Below are 27521 nucleotides of genomic sequence, written 5' to 3'. Positions count from 1 at the left end.
TGCAAGAAATATATATTCAACAAAATATAACTTTTTACCGTGTATCTTATTATGCAGTCTGAAACAGAGAAATGCTCGGTAAACCCAATCTATTTGTCAACGTATATTTGTGCCGCCTAACAAAAGTTCTCCTTGAAGCTTTGTTATAAACAATGCCATAATATTTTTTCCTGTTGAACGAATATTATTTACCCTTTATTCCGTTCGGAACAAATACTGTAACATCTGTTCCAGTGGAATTAATATTCAAGAATATTTATTCCGTAAGGAACTAATATTACAAAGGAGCTTTTGTTTCATGACAGTTTTCTCATTTGTGCTGCCTGATCTTTTTGTATATTCCGTAAGTTCTTTTACGTTCGCATATATCATACCATCAAAAGTTCTTTTCTAACAGAAATCCATTGCTTGGACCTAGTAATAGATTCCATTTTCTAGTTTTCTTTTCATTGGATATCGATCATTTAATGAATTCTTTAATTAGCCACTGGCCGACACTGGGCATTGAACTTCACATGCATTTTACTTACTTCTATGGTCGATTGATATATTATATTTGTTTACATGTTATGATTGTTCATACATTGAATAAATCTATTATTTAACTTTGTAACACTACTTGACTCATTAAATATCGACCTAGACCTAATTAATAAAAACACCAATACCCTCACACTAGCCAATGAAACAAGCGTGTTGAAAGTTATTTTTAATTATTGATATTTTCTGACAAAGCAATGTAGCATTGATCGGTTTCTTCCATATCAGTCTGGAGTTCTTGCTACTAAAGTCACAAATGGTAAGGTTTAGATTTTTGTTAAATTTATGTAGTAATAATAAATCTTACGTGCTTGACATTTAATTACAAGTACATGTATATTTATGTGCAGTCACGATGTGGTTTTCTGATTTACAATACACTAAATTCTATATTTAGTAAATGTGATTATTATAATAATCCTGTCAATGAGAACGTTCTGGTAGTTTAACTATAACTTTAATGAAATTAAAGTATGCAAGTGCATAATATTTATTATGTAATACATTAAAAAAAAGATAAAATGGATTCAAACTTGTCCTAAAAGGGTGCATGTATTCACACTGTCATACTTATTCCAAATATTTTATAATTCATATATGATGCATGTTTATGAGTTCAACATGAATCATTTTGCCGATAAGTCACACAAAAAATGCAATGAAAAATTTCCGTTAAGTAGCTCGAATCTTACGACTAAAATTAGTAATGAATTGTATTGACATGGTCCATAACCTGAGAGAAGTTTTTTTTGTAAGATTTTGAACAGATTAAAACTTGTTCTGTTTGTGTTCAGCAGGGGTATTTGCTACATTTTACATTTTATAAGGAAAATGTTCATGAGCTCTAGACGTTCCTTCGTTCTTTTCAAAACTGGTATTTTCACCAATACGCCTTCTTAATTTAATTACAATGAATTTCAATAGAGTTTGTTAAATCAAATATTCGAAAATTAATTTCATTATTATCTCGACTTTTTAAACAATATTAAGATATAACACATTATAAATGTATACGTCAGAAGCGCTTTTTTGGATATAAAAGATGTTAGCAGTTGCATTTAATAATCAATCTTCTCCTTGATGAATGCATATGTTTCGGCAAAAACCACGAAAAAATATATTGTGACAAAATATAAACAAATTATGATAAAAGAAATTACATTAAAAATATATACATATTATATCAATTAATCCAAACCCAGGAAACCTGTGCTTTGGAACAGGATATCGATATTGTATTTGTCATTGTTTGCACATAATACTAATATTCACATGTCTATCTCCATTCCGATATTCTATTGTCTATCAGTATTCCACAAACCCAATTATTCCGCCCTTGTCTCGCCTATTTTTGAGTGAATATATCAACTCTAAAACAACCCCGTATTTTACTATTCATACTACACAGGTAAACAGGTTTTTCATCTCTTGTTGTCTTTTGTGTTGACATGGTACTTTTTGTTTTCTATTAACATCGTCAGACTGCGCACTCTATATCCGAACTAGGCCTAAATATATCAGATGCAGATCAAGGGTTTTGAAAAAGGGAGAAAAGGGGAGGGGGGGGGGGGAAGGGGGGGGGGGGCACGGGTCCCCAAACTAGACAAAATTTGAAGTAGAACCGGAAAAAAGTCTCGATTAACCATAAATGAAGCTCCAGAAAGGGAGCATGGGCACCCCCCCCCCCCCTTTTTCTAAATTCGCCTCTGTATGTGTAATAGTAGGCAAAATACACCGGTTAATCATGCATCAGAAATCAAGACTCAATCGAGTCGACTCAAAAGTACCTGTAGGGATGACGAAACAAGTCCAGAACCTAGCGTGTAGTATTCTTACATTTTTGTCGTATCTTAACTTTTAAATTCTATTTGGAGAATTTGTTTGATGGATTAAAGGTAGATCTTTAATAGTTTCAGTTTAATTTATTTACAATTTGTTTTGTAGAACTTGAATCGATGAAGACCTTGCAATATTGTAGAGACATGTATTTATTGTTAACGACTGTTTGTTTGTTCTAAAAAAAAAGGTGTTTTGTATTGATTGCTGACCATTTGACTTATATCCACCGTTTAATTTTATTCATAGAATATGACATAAGTGGATAGCAAAAGGTTTAAACCAAAATGTAAGACAATGGGAACACAACTCTAATTGCACACGGAACACACATCGCTTTCATGCAATGTTTCAAAAAATACGATAAAATTAAAGTCTGTGTAAAAACTCAACTCAAAAAGATTTAAGATAAAGCCGCAGTTCATTCTTGGAAGAGTCTCATGCTGTCTTGCACGACATTGCAAACCATTGCAACAAAAATTAGTTGCTTTAATTGTTTTCCATATTTAGTCAAATTCATGTTAAAATTTGTTTATATTTTTGGCTTCGCCTATCTTAAAATGTTACATGACATTTATACAAATTCACGCTTACCAATTGTTTCAGGCTGTATTCATCTTAAATAAAGATATGTGTGATATTTGCTACTGCACGTAAACACACTTTGTTTTCAAACCACAAGATATAAAAAAAAAAGTTTTTCTAATTCTGTATATATAAATCTATGTCTTGTTGTAAGTTTCCTCCTGTGACATACTCTTCAATTTATTGAAGGCGGTCACTATATGGTAGAAGTAGAAGTAGATAACATCCATTAAATCAATAATGTTTTAGCCCTTTTAACATCCATTAAATCAATAATGTTTTAGCCCTTTTAATCATCTGATCTTTTTTGTTGTTGTCGTTGAAAAATATCAGACGATGATCTACGATTCCTTCAATATAGTTCTTTAATAGAAATCTTGATTTATTACTGACAATTAATGATTCAGAGGTAGAATCAATAAATTTAAACTTGTTTCCGTCGTGCATCATTTATTTCTTATTGTGCAGGAAGTATCTGGTGGAATGATGTCTGTTGAGACTGGTTCCCTGTGACTGTATCTGTTTGACTCAGATACCCCTATGTTGCAAGAGAGAGAACCTGCCTAAATGACTGTTTTTTAATTATTCCTCTGTAACCTTTTTAAATCCAAAATGGAAGATTATTTTCCCACCATTCAAGCTATTTTTTCTGTTTTCTTTTTCTTCTTTTCATTGGGGAAGAGTCCCTCCACTCCTGTATGTGAATCTATATCATTTATCGCACATTCATTATCATCAAGTTATACTTCGATTTAAAATTGAGAATGGAAATGGGGAATATGTCAAAGAGACAACAACCCGACCAAAGAGCAGACAACAGCCGAAGGCCACCAATGGGTCTTCAACGCAGCGAGAAAATCCCGCACCCGAAGGTGGTCCTCAGCTGGCCCCTAAATAAAATTGTGTACTAGTTCAGTGAAAATGGACGTCACAATAAACTCCAAAACATATAAATGAACTAAAATTAAAAAACATACACAAGATTAACAAAGGCCAGAGGCTCCTGACTTGGGACAAGCGCAAAAATGCGGCGGGGTTAAACATGTTTTGTGAGATCTCAACCCTCCCCCTATACCCCTATTTGTTTTTGTAAAGAATGTTTGTTAATTTACCAATACAATGGTGTTAAGTAGTATCTATATTCTCAATAGTCCATTATGCCGGCTAAGTTTCAAATTTGGCAGCAAAGGAAAACCGCTCTTTAAGTATGATACACTGTTTTTTATAATGTAAAATTATGGAAGGGTACAAAAGCCCTGAAGAATGACATTTCGTAATCACCTACTAGTATTTGAAAATTGTCTATAAATTTTTAAAAGTGCACTTACAAGATCAAAATTATTGTCAAATCTAGTTCTGAGCACAACACAGAAGGCTCATGTCGGTTGCTTTGCAAGATCTTTCAACATATATTGTCATACCTAAGAACTGTGTCCCTTTGTAATACATTTAATTGGAAACTTATTCGGCAAATGAAAAAAGACTATTAGACAGCATGTATGGTTTTAACATTACATGACATATTCCTTCCTTGTTAAACATCAGTTGGTTTGCAAGTTGTTTCTTACTAAATGAGCACATCATAATTTGTAAGTCATCTTGCTGCATTTGTTATAGTGAAATAGCTTGGGAGTCCTCCCCCAGTGACAGAGAAAACCATGCAAGCAGCTCTTGTTTTGTGTTGTTTTTATTTATTTATTTTTCTCTATTTTCGCTGATAGTAATTTAGTTCGTATGATTGATTGGGTTGTTGCAGAATGAGTTTGCATACACCTTTCGTTGTGACAAAGTGTACTATTCTGTTATGATACTTTCACTTGAGCGGGCATGCCTTAAAATATCTACATATACGTACGTAATTAAGGAATATTACACCTTCAAGAAAAGGTAATGTTTAGAAGTATTTGTCTATTGGTTTCTATAATGATCATAATTAACTTCTAAATCTCTTGAATCAATTTATATGAAATGACAAATGACTATTGCATCGATCCTTGACCATCTCGAAATAGATCATAGAATGTCCTTTGATTTGTTTATTAAGGTGTTATTAATTAAGTAATAGTACATCTGAATGTTGCATAATAAAACACATATCACAGGACGATCACCTGACAGAGTTGTCTGAACGCGTGTTATGTCAACAATTTCATACCGGTTTCATATGTAACAGGAGGGTGAGGCGAACAATATTTATTTCATTTATAATATTATAGATGCATGTAGTTTAATTTGAAATGTGCATACGTCTAAAAAAACATTACTGAGCTATGGGATTATATTAGTTTATTTTTAATAGTAAAACATAACTAACAAAATTGCAAAACTGGGCATATTATACTTTTTCTCTATATTGTTTCTGTAAGTGAATTGTAATCGGGTCGTCGAAGATAAAAGAAGCTCACATTTCTCTCGATTCACCAGTAACAGATTAGTTTTCTCGTTTGAATTGTTTCACATTTTTTTTCACATTTTGTTTCACATTATGCTTGTCGGGGCTTTTTATAGCTACATGACTATACTGTTTGTGATTTTCTCATTGTTGAAGGCCGTATGGTGACTTCAAATTGCTTTTATCTTCGTCATTTGAACACTGGTGGATATATACAATGTAGTTTTCTCATTGGCAACCATACCACATCTTATTTTGTTATTAATAAGCAAAGTAATATGTAATATAACTCAACCCTTCTTGTATTAATAAATTAATAAAGACATTGTTTTCGATAGATCAAGATCAAATTAATCAAGAATGGTAATCAGAAAAAATTGATGTTTTGAATGAGGGTATGTAAGGAGAGGGTGATTTTATGAACGAGGTTATGTAAGGGGGGTTTTCATTTCTGTATTGTTTATTTTGTAGGTCATTCTCTGTACATTTCTGAAGCTCACTTTTCTCCATGATTTAGTTTTTGTACCCATTTGTCTCTATTACTTATTCTTTGCCTACTATTTGCTTTTATGTGTACCCTAGCCAGACCATTATAAATATTATTCTTCAAGACGAAAAAAGATGTGTCACAAATACTATATTCATTAGGCTTCTATAATCACTCTACGAGCAAATAAAGACATATCGACAAATAAAAATCCAATTCACCTATCTCATGCTTTGTTCCAAGATGATAAAGAAATGTTGCCAATGGAAAAAAAAATCTTTCCTTCAGAATAAAATCTTGTCTTTATTCAGAATGTTGTTTGATCGATTGGCTGCTAACACAGGATAACGTTTTTCTATTGATTTTTCTCGACGTGTCTTACTGTATCTAATTTCAGACATCACTTTGTCAACCGCTATAATTTCCAAACCATACTTTTGTAGGTATCTAGATTGTGCATATATTGTTTTTTTTTAAGACAAAAAATTCATGTCGCAAGGCAAAATGTATAATTAGAAAATGTTAACGGTGTTATCTAAAGCTGAAAAAACGCTGTATGCGTCGTTTCGACAGACGAGTAATAAAGGCCGAAGAACTGTTCGTTTTTAACCAACATCATAAGTTCAAGAGTTCAAACATATTCTGAAAGTATGTCATCAAAATGCGCAGGAATAACCAAGTACGCCAATTAATATGATGCGAACAATTTTGAAGCTTCACTACGAAAATGTTTTTAAATATCTCGGAGTGTCAATAAAGGTGTTATGTAAGCTAGCTATAATCAATATTACCCGATGGAATTGGAACTCCTATATATTTTAGAACAATTACATAATTCATATACTCTATCTTTACAATTGAAAACTATCACAAAATGTGACCGCACTAAATGTGATGGCAGTTTCAGAATTTTTGTTTTAAAAACGTTTTGACTGAAAATAAGGGGAGCTGTAGTTGCTAGGTCCTAAGTCATTTGTTTTCTAGTGGAAAGTTGTCTCATTGGCAAACATACCACATCTCGTTACTTTTATAAACACATAGTCTTACAACCTCCGTTTTTGCATTTGAGAGTGAATTGTATCCTTGTTCCTCGTTCCAGTTTCGCTTATTATCCTCAACACATTCTTGGTGGTGAAGGTTAGTGTAAAGAAACCACGCATATTAAAAAGAATAAGGAGAATTTGAGCAATCTATCATATGTGTGTCAAGGGATATTAAAACGCGTAATCTACGGGACTTTGGTTTTACTACAAAACACGGGACTTTTGATTGCCATTATTTCTTTGGATGATTACTTCTGGGTTATTTTCTATCTTATCACAACTTCTTAGAATTATCAAGATTTCCCACATTTGTCTATTGTTTAGCATGTGTATATTTTCGATGCTGTGGCATCGCATACTAAGTGAATATTTTTGAGTGCAGCGGCACCGAAAACCAAACGAATGGTATTTTAAAAATGTCCTGGCCAGAGGTGAATTCGAAACTCATTTGGAAAAAAAAACAGCCAAATTTGTTAATAATGACTGTATAATAAATAAACTACAGAACACAGGATAAACTTAATTCCAAAGATTCCTAGCTTAATTCGTTTGACTTCTATAATTAATGAAAATGTGTTATTAAACATATTTACTTTTTTATAACATAATGGAAATGTATTGGCATTTTTGAATTTAATATCCTGGGATTTTTATTTCAATCCTAGATAAACAACCTAGCATGCAGGAAAGGTTTTGATTTTTTCCAATAATGAAACACAGTATGTTGCAACATTGATCTGATATTATAGCTATTCCTATGTTACGTAAAACTGCATTTAATTTTGCATCTAAAATAATCATAAATTGGCAGATTTAAGTACCATACTAAACATCAAACTAAAACCTAATTAACGTAAATTTTATGTTTTAAAATGCGAACAATAAAACCTGAAACAATTGTTTGACTAAACATATATTTGATATGAAAACGCGTTTGCATGTAATCAACCCCAGTTTTTGGTGGGAATCGTGTTGATCAGTCTTCAGTTTTCTATGTTTTTTTTTTGTGTACTGTTGTTCGTCTGTTCGTCTGTTTGTCTTTTTTCTTTTTTAGCCATGGCGTTGTCAGTTTATTTTCGACTTATGAGTTTGAATGTCCCTTTGGTATCTTTCGCCTCTCTAATACAAATTTAAGTGTGGGAATATATATGTAAAAGATAGATATATCAAGTTTGAATTCGTAATGAGTAGTAAATTATATCTTAGGATATAGAAAGTGTAGGAGTCTACTTAAAGATTTATACAGACAAAAACAACCGAAAGTCTTTAGCCAATATATAGATGTCTTGAAAAAGATATTAATGTCACGGCTTAGCTTTTAAGTATGTAATTACTTTTCTGTCTCGATATTTAGACAACATAGTTGATACCTTTTGGGATATATGATGTTATATTGTTAATTTCGTATGACAGACACAAAAGTTAAGTATTCATATTGAAATTATTGCATATGGTAATTTCTTTCTTGACATTTGTCAAGAACATAAAAACTTCCTCGATGGTCTCTTGGTAGAGTGCTTAAATCTAGTACATTATCCGCTTAGTAAGTGGATTCAGAAGAGTAAGAGAATACTGGTTAGCTCGAAGTCAGAATAATGTATGGGAAGATATTGTGATATGTCTTCCTTCGGAGTATTACAAAGGCACCTTGTGTACTAGCTTCCTACACAAATCCGGTTCAGCTCGGTGTTTGTTTCCAAAGCAGTGATCATATTCATATATCAATAGAGTGCTCCCGTCCTGATATGCATGTAATATTTGCACTGAATGTTCGATACCAATCCCTCATCATCATCATTCCTTACATACACCTTATTATGTTTGTTTTGTTCACACACTGTTGTCAATATAATGGAATTTTATGCGACTGTCATACAAGTGAGAGGTTAAGCTAGCTATAAAACCGGTTTTAATCCACCATTTTCTACATGAGGAAATGCCTATACCAAGTCCGGAATATGACAGTTGTTTTCCATTCGTTTGGTGTGTTTAAGCTTTTGATTTTACCATTTGATAAGGAACTTTTCGATTTGAATTTTCCTTGGAGTTTGGTATTTGTGTTATTTTACTTTTTTCTTAACGATTCTCGATTCGCTCATTTTCAACTCTTCCTTAATATTCTCTAACCCTTCTGAAATTTCTATGCAATGCATTGAGAAATGTAACCCTATAATCCAAATTTTTCTCAATTCTTTTTTAACTAATATCTGAAATAAACTACTGGTAAAATGCAGTGAGAAAATGTTCCTGCTACCTCTGTTTCTTCTTTTTAATTCAAAATAATGCTATCTATGTTAACATAAAGGTATGAGGAATTTTGTTTCAAACACCAGTGCCTTTGCATAAGACACATCGGATCCATAGACATCTATTTTCCGCCATTATTTGTAATTTTTCTTGATATATTTACTCAAAAACAAGTGCTCAGACCTATCTTTATTTTTATATATGATTTAAATTTTTTGTACATTTATATCTATCAATAACCCATGTCGTTTTTGAAAATTCCGTTATTTTAAATTTAAAAGAAGAAAACATGATGCTTTTAGTTCAAAAATAAGCAGGTACATAGCACTAAAGGAAATCGAATGTGCTTCTTATGTAACTTGTATCTCAAAATCAAAAACGCTGGAAATGGTAAATATAACGATTTTTAATTTTTCTCTATTTGGAACGACTTATCATGCTGATAACTAGTTTGATTATTTTAAATGTAGTCGTAACCAAGCTTAAGAACAAACATGATTCTCTTCTGTTGTTATTCTATATCGATACCCGCATATGTTTTTTTCAATGAATAAATGAAGCGAGATCAAGTTTTGATTTTTCATCAGGAAAACAATGAATAATAAGACGGACATTCTAAACGAAAATTACACTCGATGTTATCGTATGTAATATGTAATAATTGCCTTTATATACTAACGTATACCTCTTGGTTAGGAGCGAGACAAAATTTACAAAAACATGTTTGCAACAAAATATTAGAATCGTCTTCAAAAGGTGTATATGTAAAGCGCAGAAAAAAATATGGACGAATGTCAAAGTGTTGAAAAAAACATGCAATTTATACATTTTAAATATACGCACTCATGAGTATCCATCAGGCTTGTGATTTCGACCCACCATTTGAAGCTAATACATCGAACATTGGCAATACGTTATAATTTGAGAAATTTTTCTTTATAAAAGGTTATCTTCGAGTCCTTTTATGATAGAAATGTTCATTAACATATGTATGTGCCTGTCCCAAGTCAAGATGCCTGTAATTCAGTGATTGTCGCTGGTTTCTAACTGTCTTAATATATGTTCGTTGATTGTTTGTCATCAATCTAGACATTTTTTCATGTTTGAATTGTTTCGCATTTTATTATGTTGGGGCCTTATGGTATGGGTTTTTGAAAACCGTACAGTTAACTTTAGTTGCTTACATTCACTTCATTTGACTCTGGTTTATAGTTGTCTCAGCAACCGTATCACACCTCCTTATTTTCATATGTAATACATATGTGAGGACATGTTGATCGAACGATAAGAAATTACTATTGAATTCACCTTTTATAGAATGTGGCAGTATTGTCACGCCCGATCAGCAATTTCATAAAGCTTTGTAGTTTTGATCAGTTGTTGTAGTTAAGACTTTTAAATAATCCGATAGTTCTGTTAGAGAGGGTCTGGATGGGCGGTCTTCATATCTGTATGTTAGCCGTACATCTTTATTCGTTATAAATTTTTGCCATTATTGGGGTCATTATTCTCCATTTTTGATATTTTAACAACCCATCATTCTCTATTCTTTATATATTTGTCCTTTATTCTGCACCTTTTGTCCGTTATTTTCCATTCTTTAAACCCCATCCAGACCCACATAAAATAATTTAATGGTGAAACATGTTTAATTTCCTATTGCCTGGTAGGATAGTCTGGTATGAAACATAGAGTCGAATAATCTCTAAACGAAACACAGTGTGTTGTGTCATTGATTTGATATTAGGTATGAAACATAGAGTCGAATAATCTCTAAACGAAACACTGTGTGTTATGTCATTGATTTGATATTAAAGCCTCGTTATGAATGTATCAAATAAAAGCTGCACGATTCGTATAAAAAAACCGTGATTCACGAATCTAATGTACTGACAATATTTGTTAGATTTGTTACTTGATTATGTTTGCTTAACATCCAGCGACAAATATTTCATTGAATTTAAGACGTGAGCAGACTTCTGAGCTGATGATACCCTCGGGGACTAATAGTTCACCAGCAACGGTATCGACCCAGTCTTAAGTTTCTGTTACTGAATTCAAATGTTATATTTTGATGTCAGCGCAGTAATTGTATGCAAAATGTTACAAAGTGAATCATTTAGGATAGTTTCCTAAGAATGTCTGGCAAAAAACCCAGAATGTATGGTTAGAACCAATGAAATTGCAAAATTAGTTAAATTCTTCTCAGAATTATGATGATAATGAATGAAATAATACATTTCGGTCACTGAAGTACTGAAATGTCATTTCTGATGTAATAAACGTGTTACATGTTACATGTAAAACTGACATATAATATCCAAAATGACCATTTAATACATAGTTGTTGGTAAAACGAGGAACATGCCTGGACTTACATCAATGGTTTGTCATATGATGTAAGGTATAGTGTCCAAACACGATTATATGTCTAAATACTAATAACTAGGAAATAAAATACGGCAATTTGGCGGAACATTTTGCACATTTCTTTAAGGTAAGCAATTTGAAGGCCTTAAAGAAAAATATGTAAAACAAATTCAATTTTAATACTTACTTTATATTTTTTTTTAATCCTAAGGGACAAGAAATACATCCTTCTTTGACGCGATCCTAAACTTGCAGAAATACTACATCGTCTCCGTTTCTCTGTTCTTTTTTAGGGTTACCTAACAAAATGACAAATAAACAATTCCTATAAAGTGCAATTCTACTTAATGTTTGCATATTGTTTCAATACATTTGATCAATAAAACACATCTGAAATGCTTCAGGCAGACATCAACATGCTTTTAAATGCATATATTGCTGTTACATAAAGCGGACTCTTTTATTTGTATTATTTTATCTAGACAATTATTCGTACAAATGCATACGATTAAGAGTCATTATACTTCTTTCGTAAAGGTATAATCTTTCATGATATTATACAGTACATTAAATTCAATCTAGTAAGCCATGCAACTTTTGAGGTATCGATCAAGTAAACATTTCATACAATAGATGGAGAATTGAGAACTTAATATTGTGTGATTTATATTATATATATATCAAGATATATGTTATTAATTTCGATTACTATGTATATTAAAAAATCCTTCATAATTTGCCTTATCATGCGAGTAGTAAATGCATACAATATGCACGTGAATGAGAACATAAAGATAAATTGTCATAGGATGTCAAATTTTTCGTGACCTTGTCCTATATTCATAATTATAAAATGAATAAGCACAGGCATTGCATTTGTGACTGCGATATATTGTAAGTAATGTGCATGTTTTCTATATAAATATATGATGCAAAATGATGATAAAACATGAAATCTCAATGAATAAAGTAGAGGGGTAAATAAATTATGCATTTAACATGCAATTTGTCATGTGGTAAATAATTAATACATTTAACATTGTCACACTGAGTGTCATTACATTTACAGTAACATGATAACAGTGATATTTGACACCCTGATATATCTTTAAAACTATAATTATATACATGTACTTAGTATATATACGACCATTTGAATTTACTTTTTTTTTTTGGGGGGGGGGGGGGAGGGGGGGGGGGGGGGGGGTGATGCAAGTTGAAATTGAATATCCTGGCCTGAGCTGAAAAATAACCTTGCATAACACAGGATGGAAATGAATATTCTGAAACAAAAAAAAAATGTGCAGAAATAATTGTAAGTTATATATTTGTAATACTTAAGTAAAAATATTTGTTTTGTGCGGGAAAAAGTAAGCATGCACAGCAACAGATGAAAATGAATAGTGAATTTGCAAAAAAAACCATATAATCCTGCCCCCCTTTTTTCCCTAAAATAAAGAATGTCGTCCCTTAATGACTAGCAATACAATAATTGTTCATATATATGTGATATAATTCAGTGATGAGGAACACTGCATCAAACTGAGTGGACTACTTTCAAAAGGATATAACAACTCGGACATACGTCTTTGTTTTATATCCTGTACAAAATGTAAACGTTAATTAAATGTAACCTGCACAATAATGTTTTCAAATAAAATAAGTACAAGTATGTCTCCATGACAGATTTACTAGACAGTCGAGTGGTAAAACATCGAATAAGAATTCATTTGAAATGATCAATGGGTTAATTTTGGTGTTTTGTGTCACTCTGTTGCTTTCCTGCAATCTGATAAAATATAAACCTCACGTGACTTCTTAAAGTCCAATGATTTGCTTTTATTAATATTAATATGTTGTCTGCCCTATGGTCGGGTTGTTGGCTCTTTGACACATTCCCCATTTCCATTCTCAATTTTATTTATAGTCAAACGAGAAAATAATTGTTTGTGACAAAGAAAAAAGTAATACATAGAAATTATATTGAAAATAACAATTATGAGAACCTTTACCTCACTTCTATATATAAGGACTGTTTAAAAAAAAAGAGCCAATATCTGTTACATGTTCTATAATAGTAGGGTTGGGTATTTTCTTTGATTTTTTGTTCTATAGTGGAAGACACAAAATTGTCAGTAGGTACAATGTAAATAATTATCAAATAGATTTCTCTAAGATCTTCGTTTATTTTACATTCAACACACCGTGTATCCCGATCCGAAATCCGCGGAGGGACCCGATCCGAAATCCGTGGAGGGACCCGAATCCCGAGGGGCAATTACAATTTATTTAGTCCAATTCGTAAGTACAATTTGAATCCGATTTCCACGGAGCTTTACGAATTGCACTAACAGAAGTGTAATTGCTCCGAATTCGGATCCTTTCGCGACCTTTCCAGATTATGGTCACCGAAACTCAGTTTAGTGAACTATTTTCTTATAGAAAAGTCATGAGAAGCAAAATATCATTTTGTATCCAAACTGAGTTTTAATTTTTTTATAAAGTGACAGTTGATTATTTTCACTTTATTATAATGCATTTAATTAGGTGTCTCTATGTTTATAAAAATAAGGAAATATGTTAAGAGTGCCAATGAGATAACTAACTATCCACCAAAATTCAAATGAAGTGGATGTAAGCAATTATAGGCAACAATAAGGCCTTCAACAATGAGAAAAAACCGATATCGTATAGTTGGCTATAAAAAGCGACGACATTTGTGCAGTACACAGATAAACATAATTTATACACGAAGGTTTATAATGAATAATGTACTTATATAAAAAGAAGGAGTTTTGGTATTATTGTCAATGGGACAACTATATATATATACTCAAGACAACCTTCAACAATGAGCAAAACACAAAACGTATAGTAAGCTATAAAAGGACATTCTGTATATGTGCATGTCCAAAGTCAGGAATCTGTAATTCAATGGTTGTCGTTTGTTGCTGTATATATATCATATTTGTTTTTCGTTCATTGTTTAGTACACAAATCATGCCGTTAGTTTTCTCGTTTGAATTGTTTTACATTTGTCGTTTCGGGGTCTTTTATAACTGACTAGTATGCGGTATGTGTTTTGCTCATTGTGGCAGGCCGTCAGCGACCTATAGTTGTAAACTTCTATGTCATTTGGTCTCTGGTGGAGAGTTCAACTTGTCTCATTGGCAACCATTTCACATCTTCTTATTTTTATATGTTTGTGCATTTGAATCAGATTGATTTTTCTTCTGTCATATAATCCTATGTCTAATGTATAATTTTTCATTGGCGTCAAATATAATTGAACGCTATGTTTTATTAGTTAATGGACTCGAGATGTAGGGTTTTAATTATATAAAATGTACAATCAAAATACGGGAATGATTAATTCGGTATCTGTTTCATGTTTAGAAGAGAAATACAAAGACAATATGTTATATGCATTTAAAAAATTCATTTATAATTTACTTGTCAAATAAATTAAGTTTTTTTTTAAATTTATAATGACTTCTTGTCACAATTACACCGTATGGCTCTTTCTGCTTTTCATGTTTCTCTTACTTTTTAAATTGATTTTGTAATCAGCTGTGCTATTACGCAAAGAAATGTCGGTTTCGTGTAATTAATTCAGCAATGAACATGGAACTATAATTACAACAAAACTAGAGATTTATTTCAGTTCCATGATCCTACACAGAGGATCATGGCGGATCAATGGAAGATGTTTCCGTTTACGTGAAAAATATAGCAGATTTGATGAGATTGTCTCTATATTTTGACAGTGATTAGTTTTAATTAGAACCAGTTCGATGAATACTATTGACTTTTCAGTATAATGTTGTTATATTGGATAATGGTTTACTTCGGACATGACTATAGCTAAACCAAACTGAAAATGATAATGTTAATTTCAATGTATTATAGCTCAGATGAATGTTTAATCTAATCATGATAGTAAGGCACAAAATAAGAGTCGTTGTCAAAACAAGGAATTGTGCATTTTTCTTTTGTTCTTTATATTCATTTTTATTATATTTTACAATTATATATTTCAAACACAATTCTTCGTATGCTAGAAAAGTGACCATGCAGAGTCTGTCGATATGTATTCCTCACTAGAGCTTAAGTAACTTATTATTTACTGTACGTGCTCATGTATACATTTAGAAAGGATACGAGACCCCACAAAGAATAAAATTCTATAAAAGTCAAACCATACAAGAAGAACAAAAAACAAAATTTGAGGTTCATTAACCACCTCTCATTCAGTCTCTGGTAACATGGGTAATGCATACTTTAGAATTCATATACAATGCAACTAAATAAGAACAAAAAATCAGTTACAGTTTTGGTGCTGCTTTTTCTGTTGACTGATCAAAACAAGCCAAAAAACAAGACGTTTAAACTACCATTGAATTTTCGTATATAATACAGATCCGTGTACTAAATGGTTGTACTTTTTATCACTAATTACGAGGGATGAGTGAGTTTCTTTTGCCCGTTGTTGACCTCTTTTAACATTGGTCAATAGAATGACAAACAATCAATCAATCAACAAATTTATCGGAATGAACATTCGCTTTATTTAAAGGCAATCGTGAAATCTAATTACACTATCTACAAACAACTTTCAATCGTATTCTTAAACGCTTCGTAATAGGGATTCAAATACAGTTTATACTGTATACAAATGTCAAATGTAAGGACTTCTTTTATCGCTATTCAATAGGTTGATATGCTCTTAGTATAGCAAGTTCTTGTACTGTAAACCAACTTATTTTCGCGACTTAAGAAAAATAACGTGAATATAAATTGTCGCGAATATGATTTGTCGCGAATATGTAAAACTTGGATTTTCCTTATCTAACTACATCAAGTAAATTTGAGAATCGCGAAATTAAATCGCCTGGAAATCGGCTAGAAAGGGCTAATCGCAAAATAAAGTATCCGCGAGAATGAGTCGGTTTACAGTATTAATATTTGTGAAGTGATGTCTTTCAAAACAACTCCCAGTCTTTGCCAGAAAATTGAAACAGATACTATAAAACGTAATATACAAATATTGTGAGCGTCATGGATCGGTTTTAACAGTTAATGGACAAGCTGAATAAAAAAGAATATAGGGGAAGGGTATGCGAATATACATAATGAATAGCAACTGTTGGTGATTGGTTATCACTAGTCACAAAATCAGACTGGATACATAGCTAGTTACTGACCAATAGAACATAATGTTTTAAATTAGATACCACTTTCAATTTCTCGCTGCATTGAAGACCTGTTGGTGGCCTTCTGCTGTTGTCTGTTCTGTGGTCGGGTTGTTGTCTCTTTGACACATTCCCCATTTCCATTCTCAATTTTATTTCAGTCATCTTATTAAAGACAAACTTAATCTTGACAAGGATACTTAAGCTAGGGTAACACCAAGATGAAATTATAAATGCATATAGATTAAAAAGTTAAATTAAATTTGCCCAAAATCTATCGATCTATAATTTCAAAAAGAATAATCTTAGTTTTATCTTTTGTAGATGTAAAGAAGTTGATATCAGTTTACTAGCTTTTCCAGCAATACTCATATTCTTATGATGGATGAGGAGGATCCGAAAATGGAGAGTGAGCCAAACAGCGAAAACGTATCACATTCTGAGATGCGTGCGATTCTTTGGGGTCGACAGTTGTCTCGTTCTCAGAGTGACCCCCAGCGAGTTAGTGAATTCACCGAACATGAAACAGGTTTTGGTAAAATGAAAAGACCTACAAGTCTTAGCGACGAATGGAAAGAACTGCAGAAGATAAAAATGACTAAAAATCCTATTACTGAAACACTACTACCGCATACACAGAATTTACAAAGTAGACGATCAATTTGGAAAAATTTCTTGTCGTTATGTGGTGGACTTATGTTAGCTTTTATGTCGTTCTTGCCTCTTAGAAATATTCAAAGTAGTATTTACCCTATAGATAATCTTGGAACGATCTGTTTATCTTCGATGTATGCTGCTTTTATCGTTGGATGTACGATCTCACCATGGTTAGTTCAAAATGCCAGACCTAAAGGTTTGATATTATTGGCTGTAGCAAGTCACGTGTTCTATGTGGCAGCTAACTTGTATCCATCGTATTTGACACTTATTCCTGCCTCAGTTATTTTTGGCTTTTTACAAGCACCGTTGTGGTCCGTTCAAGAGCTACTTATAGGTAGCTATGGTTCTAGTTACTCAGCCATAACTGGAATCAGGGTAGATAGATCCATTAGACAATTTCAGAGCGTCTTTGTCATATTTTGTCATTGTGCTCAGATTCTAGGAAACTTAATCGAATCGCTAGTTTTAAATTATGGTACAGTTGAAAATAAGCATATTTTGAATAAAACGTATTACTCTCTAAACCATGATAACTGTTCAGAAAATTGCGTAGGCAAGTTTGGATATCATATGAAACGGCCAAATGAAATAGAAGAACAAATAGACTACCTGGAAATTCTAAAATTTATTTATCTTGCTTTCTCGTGCTTTGCCATGATTTTGATTGGCTTTTGTTTACGAAAACCTGACATAATATTGAATAAAAGAAAGATGAGTTTGCTTGAAAAGCTTGGAGATGTTTTGAGCTTCTTTAGAACTAAAAGTTGCGCTATGATAGGACTGCTGATGGTGTTTACTGGCATGCAGCAAGCTGTAGTTATCAGCGATGTCACTATGGTAGGTAATTTTGAAAACATACGATCTGTAGGAAGTAATAACAAGCAATGCTCCTATAGTAGGTATCTGGAATACATGCAGCAAGCTCTAGCAATCGGGAATGTGACTTTGGGTAGCTAATTAAACGCCATGGGATTGACAATAGCTAGATTATGGCAAGTTAAAAAAAGTTGTAGAAACAACTATATGTATGTCACTATGGGAACGAAGTGGTGAATATACAATAAGATGTGGTACTAGTATTCTAACTAGAAGTGTTCGTGCATCATGCAGACGTTATCACTATCAGTGACGTGACAAATGGATGGTTGGATTCATACAACAAATTATAGTAATCATAAAAAAAACTTTATTTCTATTCACATTACTTACAAAACAATGTTATTTTCACGAGAAACAGACATATTTGCTATGTATGCATGTCGACTAAAACGTATTTTGTCCAAATAAAAACAAGAATGTGTCCATAGTACACGGATGCCCCACTCGCACTATCATTTTCTATTCTTCAGTGGACCGTGAAATTGGGGGTCAATACTCTAATTTGGCATTAAAATTAGAAAGATCATATCATAGGGAACATGTGTACTAAGTCTCAAGTCGATTGGACTTCAACTTCATCAAAAACTACCTTGACCAAAAACTTTAACCTGAAGCGGGACAGACTGACGAACGGGCTGACGGAAGGACGGACGAACGAACGGACGCATAGACCAAAAAACATAATGCCCCTCTACTATCGTAGGTGGGGCATAAAAAAAAAACAAAAGCACGTAGCCGCCAAAGCGTCAGGTTTATTGAAAACCAGAAAAATCAAAATTGTATAAATATCTTTTATTACATATACTAGAAGGTTGTATTATTAACGATAAATGTATTGCAGGTATATGGTACAGAGAAGCTAGGTCTGTCTACAGTAGGCTATATGATGATGTGTTATGGGACCTGTCAACTAGCTACTCTTTTATTGCTTGAGAGAATGCAAAGAAGGTTCCGCCCTATTGTCTTCATACTGAAAGGTTTGCAAATTCTTACTGTTTACACGCCCTCTGTGGTTACTTGGATGTGCACTCGTCTCGATTGCGGGAGTAAGAATGTTTAATTACTGGCTTAGTCAAAACGAAGAGTTTTTGTCTTTAATTTATAATTGCTGCTTCTGTGCCGAACATACAACATTTAAGTGTAAAGTGATGCGTCTTCCTGCATGCAGACTGGTTCTATGTGAGCTACATTTAGTATGTTAAAAATCCGACTCATTATATCGGGCTATCATGTGAGCTACATCTAATATGTTAAAAATTCCATTCAGTATATCGGTATGGTACAAAGCAGTGTATATATCTCATTTTAACATATCTGAATATGTATGTAATATTTGCCGCCTGACGTTAACCAGTCGGTCGCTTATCAATCAATTTTATTGTTCAAAATGTGAGACTCAGTTAAGATGCAAGATAGCTTCAACGGAAACGTCAATACTTTTTAATTCATAATAGAAAAAATGCATACTAATATTTTAGATGTATAAACAACAATACCAATTTCATACAACAGCAGTTGTGTATTATGCGTTCTGTAGTTAAAATAAAAAAGAATAGTTTTTCGTATGAATTGTTTCACATTTTGTCATGTCAGTGCCTTTTAAAGATGACTATACGGTAAAGGATTTGCTCTTTGTTGAAGGCCGTACGGTGACCTATAGTTGCTGAAATCATACCACATCTGCTTACTTTAGAATTGAATCAGGTTTTTTTTAGAAAAAGAAACTTTCTCTTACTTTGATTTGAAGGAAAAACGAAAACTTACATTACAAGAGTTATTATCAATTGTCCTCATATGAAAAAAACAGCTGCGTGCCATACATTCAAAGGTCATTGGCACTGATATTGTCTGACTTAACACCTGCATTATATAAATTTTCTAGAAGAACCTTTGTACTGTTTGAACATTGATTGATTGATTGTTGGTTGCTTAACATCCAGTGGCAAATATTTCATTGTTTGAACATGTTTCTTTTATGTTCATATGCTTTTGTGTTATTTGTTTTGTTGATATCCCATCAACCCGTCACGGTTTAAATGTACAATTATTAATAAAGTATTAAATGTATATACTAGAATGATTATAATAGATACATGTAGTATTTCACGAAATATGATAGCAATACAAATACTTCCTTAATTTACATAGACACTAAAAATGCTGTATGTATATACATTATGTTTGTTTTCCTTAAGGTGGTACCCAACACCTTGACTAGTATTAATTTGGCTCGTTTAATTTTCATAAAATTTTGACAAAATGTTAACTTTGACCCTTTGACAAAAATATAAAAATTTCAAAAAATTTGAACCAACCACTTTATCAGAAAAATTTCATTGGTAATATAGCAGTTTGACAAACACTAATTTTGATCATTAAGAAGCTTAATATTTCCTTAACAATACAACGTAATTAAAACGTTTAGCTGATTTTTACAGAGTTATCTCCCTGTAGTGTTAGGTACCACCTTAAATTCCATTTTTATAAACAAATAGAATTATATTTCTGGTTAACATACATAAAATCAGCAAATAATTAAATAGTATACATTATATTTTGATTGAATTATTTGGTTTAAAAGAGCAGATAGACAGGAGTAAGGCAACATGGGAATAAGGCGACAGAGAGCGGAAGTCAAGGGAAGGGAAGCCGGAGTAAGGGGAGTAAAATTAGGGATAATCTGAGAAAAATGTTTTGACCGATTTTTGTGTGGGAGTAAGGGAGGAGCGAAGTATGATTAGAAGGAATGGAATTGGGAGTAGGGGGATGGAAGTGGGAGTTGGGGTAGAAAAGTGGGAATCAGATACCTCCTGTCCGTCCTTCTTAAAAAATGGCGGAAGATACCAAAAGTCAATCAAAAACCATGAGTCGAAAAACGATAGACAACACCATGACGTAACGAAAAAGATGGACAAAAAGCATTCCAGAATACCACTACACCAGAAAACTAAAGATTAAGAAACGAGAATCTCGTGATCATACAGGGTGATATACAGTAGAAATCCACTCAGGCAGGTGTCCTGAAAGGAACAGCATTTCTAACCCACTAGTTAAATCCAACGATATGTCGTAACCGGTGAATAGACATCCTATAAATGCGCATTGGTAAATGTCTCTTATTTTATTTAGGGAGCTACCATTTGATTTTTATGGGGGGTAGGATGAAAAATTGTGTCCTGCATTTTTTTTTTAGTTGTAATCTCTGTCCTGCCTTTTTATTTTTCACTCTATTCGGTCCTGCCTTTTTTTTCTAATTAGTCTATCCTGACTTTTTTTTACATAAAATGTTATCCTGACTTTTTTTTTTGCCAAGTTGCTCATCCTGCATTTTTGTTTTATACCCCCCCCCCCCCCCCCCCCCCCCCAAAACCATACATTCTTTATTTAGAACAAAAGATATACAAGACCATCACATATACATACAATTATATAATATATCGGGTTACACCAGAGAAAATTTTGAAAACAGAATACAAACCTCTATTTAAAAAAGGACAGTAAGGTTATCATGACAATAGATCATACGAAATATAGGACTATACCTTTGAGTTCTATCTACTATTTATTCTATCAAGTCGGAAAATGCAATTATAACTCATATGTTGCTTTCTAACAGAATAACCAAGTGATGAAAGTAATCTTATCTATATTTTATTGCAGGTTTTCTAATTACACTGGGTTTGCTTATTTTATTGTATGTTTGGGAACCACGTGATAACTCTGTTCTAACTATTTTCGGATTCATGGCTCTCTGGGGAGCTACGGATGCTGTATGGCAATCCCAAATTCAAAGTAAGTCTATTGGCATAATATGTGCAATGTCTACTTTTTCATCTTTGTATTTTGATGATTACATAATGTTTGGCAGACGTTAATTTCTGTCCGTCTTTGACATTTAGTCATAACAAATAAATAGTCAAGTATTATTGAATTGCTATAGATAACGAATTGGCTAAGATGTATATTTATTTTGGTACAATTTGCTCGATATACATATATACATGTTCTTATATATATTTAGCCGTTGTTTCAAGTACAACGAGGAAACACACTGATAGAATTGGAACAAACTCTCAAATGGCTTGAAAAATAAAAAAAAAAAGAATTTAATATGGCACCAGTTCCATATACAATAAATATTTGTAAAGGAAAATCCTTCACTCGTAAAACTTGTTGGGATCAATGTTTGAATGTAAAACTTATCAAGGTGTATTTTAGATATAGTTGCCCATACATATATGTTATCTACAATTAAGCGAGATAAAAATTCCGAAATTTTAAAAAGAAGAAAACATAATCCACAACGTTCCTACGTTTTCTGATTCACAACATCGATATCAGAATAGTTGCAATTTAGCTCAAAGAACATTAGGATTGAAAATACTAGTAGACATGCTTATGACATTTTACTTTATAATTATATGTAGTTGTATCACATCATATTGCATGTGACATAGCAATTCTATTTATAGTTGGAATAGATTTCCCGTAAATTATAAGAAAGAAAACAACCCGAAGGAATTGAACTGAAGGATCGTCTGCGAATTGAAGTCGTTTGATTTCCTTTATCCGTCGGATAACAGTATAAATTAGCTTTCTAGATAAAATTATCAGTGTTTTGCATGCGTCGATGAGACAGCGACCGATCGACACACAAAACTTGAGAATTCTAGAAATCAGCATGCTTACTTCTATGTCATTTGCTCTAAATCGACTCGAGTCGAAATAGTTGTTTGTTTGAATTCCCCTAAACAATTTTCACACAAGGCCAATTTTCAAAATGTCTTTTATCTTTGCTCAAATTCGCAATATCAAAGTTCCATGTGAACACTTCGGGATTCAAACAATACGGCTTATTTCTGAACAATCACTAAAATATAAACATGATAAACGCAGGCCTAAAGATAGCAAAAACTTACAATTTTGACAGATATTTGCAAATTGAATTATTTAAGAAAGACGTCCTGAATTAAAGGGAAAGTTAACGTTTATTGAAAGTAAAGCTATGGAATATTTTCTTCGCCTACAGATTAATTAATTTCGTTAGAAAAGTCCTGCCATACAAAATTTTACTAAAAAACATGTAATTTTAAAAAATTTTGTATCAGAATATCTTCAACAGCAACCAATTTTTGAATTTTTTTAAGTATGATATAGACTCTTCGAAAAAATTCAAATTCAAATTATAATTTTAGATTTTACACCATGTATAAATTTCAATCAAGTTACACTCGGTATGAAGTTATTACAGTGTTGCATATATCTATATTTTTCTATTATTATATATTTGACAAAATATGTTTCAGTACATTTCCAAAACTTGCAACTTTTAAGGAAAAAATGTTTGGACAAACAAATAATTTATCAAATCAACTACAATTAAATCTAATTCTAATCCATTTTTATTATTCAGAAATAATTGAATTGTGTGATCTATCCATATAATAATTGACAGGTTGCCAGTTTAATTAATTAGAAACATATTCTCATGCTTGAAATATAGATTTTATTGTCAAAAAATATAAAAGGTTGTGAAAGTCGCTTTTTTTTATATTGATTGATTGTATACCGACATATATTTGTTCAAGAACAAATCGCTTCCATATTTCTTGCGTTTTGAAATGGATAAATTATTTATCGGTTGTCAAACATGGAGCAAGATTATTTTACAACTGTTGTATATTACAGAACATCAAATAAGTTTACTTATGACCGTAGAACAGTTGGATTGATTATTGAACGTTTTACGTTGCCTGAACGCAAACTGCTATATCGTCGCGACAAATTGGAACTGTACGTGCGTCAAATCTAAAATCCGTTCAAAACAATCGGATGTACAATAATCTATTTTCACACATATATATCTTATCCAGATTTGGCACTTTTTATTAGGATATTTTGGTTTTCAGTGTTCTCCAAGATCGTAATATATTTGGGTTTTTGTTTTTGTTTTTGATTTTAAGCGCCACTACTGAGTCTTTTGTAGACAAAAAGCGCTTTTGGTGTACTAATTAAATCCTAAGCCTGGTATCTGTGAACTTTCAAGAGTCCGTTTTCATTCGGTTCGTTTTGTTCATTCTTTACATTTTCTTGCTTGAGAAGTATATACTCTGCCCGATTGATATTGCATACTGAAGCAAATTACATATTTTCTTCGTTTGTAATCAACAAATAACTTTCATTTCAATGTTATTGTTTTAAATCAGTAATGTCATGAAAAGTATGTTAGAGTTATTTTGGTATCCACTATTAGAATTCAAATATATATTTAATTGCGTCATGCGATGTTCATTTCCCTTATACACAACGAATAACAATTGAAGATTACACAATTAGAGTAATCCGGCTCTATGATTGAATTTCAAAATCCAATGCTTTTCAATCAGCGATTAATGTAGTAAAATAACATATTTAGACTATCTGGTTATATATATATATATATATACATAATGAGACATGCAATTACATTGTGAGAATTAAACATTGATTTGTAGGAAAGATAGAAATTCGGAAAGTGATGATACCTATTAATTTAATAAAAGGAACAATTTGAATTTTCATTTGTAGCATTTGTACGAAGTTATTTTGAGTTTCATATGGCAATGCGATATTTTCGACATGCGTTTATATCAAACAGTTATCTTTTCACGATACCTAACTTGAGCATAAAAAAAAAACTATTTTAACCATCAAAGTGAGCAGACCCCAAAACAAGTACGAGACGTGCTGTTTGTTAAAGTCTGTGATAAGGTTATACAAGCGAAATTTTTGTCTGTGTTTACAATTTACAAACAATATGATTTTTTTTTCTGCCCTTCTGTCTGTCCATTTCATATTTCCGCACAATATTAGCATACTTAAAATCTTAGAATATTTATTATACTTTACTGTATTATTGCGGACGGTACCCGCGGGAACCGACAGTCCACCAGCAGTGGCATACCGTGACCCAGTAGTAGTACGTTAAATGTAGGATTCCAATTTCCGTAAAATCTGTTCCGTCAACTCTTATATCTTATATAAAAATAAGAAAATGTGGTACAATTGCCAATGAGCATGATGAGACAACTGTTATATAGTATACATTTCATTATAACATACTTCGATAAAATCGATAAAATGTAACTTTGTATAATGTTCAACTCATACACGAACTGCTTGAATCATTGAAGTATATCAATAATGCTATGCAATATTCTTGCCGACCACGATACAAAACATTATGTCGCAAATACATGATTTCGGGTATAAAAATTAATCTTTATTTACTTCGTTAAATATTTATTCAAATATATATGAAGTCATCGTATATACACATGCCCGTGTCTGTTGTGACGTTTTTGATTTTAACGAACGTAATCTATGTATTACTGGTAAATTATTAAGCCAGGGATTTCGTTACCACAAATTACTTAAAACCTTTAATCAATTCTTCCACAGATATATAGATTTGGTTTTGAAGTTTGGTTGTACCTGTAGAAAACTTATTTCAAACGGGATTGCACATCCTCATTTTTACGGCAATATTGTTTACCGTGCCTGGAAATTTAGAAACGATGGTAAACTTATCGATCCTTTAAATAAAGTTATTCTAAAAGGTTACCAATTCAACACTGTAATAAGATCATTAAATATTATTTTTATTGGTACTGATATTGATTTTGTTATCAGTAAATTAAAAGCAAACTAAATATTATTGTTATATACATATACACATTCATGGATCTACAATCTGTCGATACCTGTATCTTGGCATTGCACAAGGTCATGTTTTTCTCTGAATTTTTATGACGTCTTTACACTAAATTCATTGGATGTTGGATGTGTACGTTGAACTAGCTGTCAGTAACTGCGAGTACTCTCAGATCTGTACTGAGTGTCTTTTTGTTGTTTGGATGTACAAGTAACCGGCCACGTCCACTTGTAATTGTAGTATTTGTATTTTTATCCATCTGATGAGTTAAGCCTCTTTCAACTGATTTTTATAGTTCGTTCTTATGTTGTACTGTTACACCACTGTCCCAGGTTACGGGGAGGGTTGGGATCCCGCTAACACGTTTAACCCCGCCACATTATGTATGTATGTGCCTGTTCCAAGTCAGGAGCCTGTAATTCAGTGGTTGTCGTTTGTTTATGTGTTACATATTTGTTTTTCGTTCATTTTTTGTACATAAATTAGGCCGTTAGTTTTCTCGTTTGAATTGTTTCACATTGTCATTTCGGGGCCTTTTATAGCTGACTGTGCGGTGTGGGCTTTGCTCATTGTTGATGGCCGTACGGTGACCTTTAGTTGTTAATTTCTGTGTCATTTGGTCTCTTGTGGAGAGTTGTCTCATTGGCAATCATATATATACAAGCTGCGCTTTTTCATATCATATTCAAGTTCATTAGTCAATTGCAGTTCAAATCTTTCTAATGCTTTTAGAGTTTACCAATAATTGGTATTCACCAGCAATGGGTATATGTATGTTTTAATTAGGTTGGATTGGCTCTCTTGAAGATCTAGATCACAGGCAACACGGTATAATAGTGCGTGCAAAGGATATATCATTCAGTTGGCTTACAATTAAATAGTACTGTGTATCTTGTGCTTTTTATGCCCCACTTAGGGGCATTATGTTTTTCGGTCTGTGCGTCCGTTCGTCCGTCTGTCCTGCTTCAGGTTAAAGTTTTTGGTCAAGGTTGTTTTTGATGAAGTTGAAATCTGATCAACTTGAAACTTAGTACACATGTTCCATATGATATGATCTTTCTAATTTTAATGCAATATTAGAGCTTTGACCCCAATTTAACGGTCTACTGAACATAGAAAATGATAGTGCGAGTGGGGCATCCGTGTACTATGGACACATTCTTGTTTATTAATTAAATATGTTCTAATTGCAGATATTTTGATCACATCTACAACAAAGCGGGAATCAGCAGTTGTGTGTTTCCGAATATGCCAGGGCTTTGGTTTGACCGTAGTATTTTTGTCCTCCCTTTGGTTGTCTTTACTTTATAAAGTGTGTATGGTTGGAGCAACTCTTGTTTTTGGAGTTATGGGATACATGCTGCTAGAAGTTACTAACAATCCAGTCACACCTTTAGATCCAGAACCATTCCCGTTGTAAAAATAGCTTTGTCTAAGTGCGTCAATGTAATCACATATTACATAAGGGTCTAGATGGAATTTAGAGAATAGATACTACAGGACCAATACTGCATAAAAATTGCCCCCCCCCCCCCAAAAAAAAAAAAAAGAATAGAGAATAGTAGTGTTCTAAAATTCATATAAATGAGAATAATAG

The 27521-nt window shown here is 32.5% G+C and overlaps 1 protein-coding gene across 3 annotated transcripts; it reads left to right on the top strand.

Moving 5' to 3' along the window:
* Positions 1–694: 694 nt before the first annotated feature.
* Positions 695–27455, top strand: LOC127702909 (protein unc-93 homolog A-like). 3 transcript variants are annotated; one of them, XM_052207212.1, is made up of 5 exons: positions 695–799; positions 17017–18189; positions 19073–19208; positions 21892–22023; positions 27118–27455. In XM_052207212.1, exons 2-5 carry the CDS (start codon positions 17071–17073, stop codon positions 27342–27344), a joined length of 1614 nt encoding a protein of 537 aa, XP_052063172.1. In that variant the 5' UTR covers positions 695–799; positions 17017–17070; the 3' UTR covers positions 27345–27455. The 3 variants fall into 3 exon arrangements, with proteins under 3 accessions (XP_052063172.1, XP_052063174.1, XP_052063173.1); XM_052207214.1 differs by lacking the exon at positions 695–799 and adding an exon at positions 11478–11627; XM_052207213.1 differs by lacking the exon at positions 695–799 and adding an exon at positions 12334–12394.
* The last annotated feature ends 66 nt before the right edge of the window (positions 27456–27521 follow it).

This window comes from Mytilus californianus, unplaced genomic scaffold, assembly GCF_021869535.1.
Source record: "Mytilus californianus isolate M0D057914Y unplaced genomic scaffold, xbMytCali1.0.p SCAF_5, whole genome shotgun sequence".
NCBI lineage: Eukaryota > Metazoa > Mollusca > Bivalvia > Mytilida > Mytilidae > Mytilus > Mytilus californianus.
The sequence above is the reverse complement of the archived record's forward strand: the minus strand, read 5'-3'. Positions and strand labels throughout refer to the sequence as shown.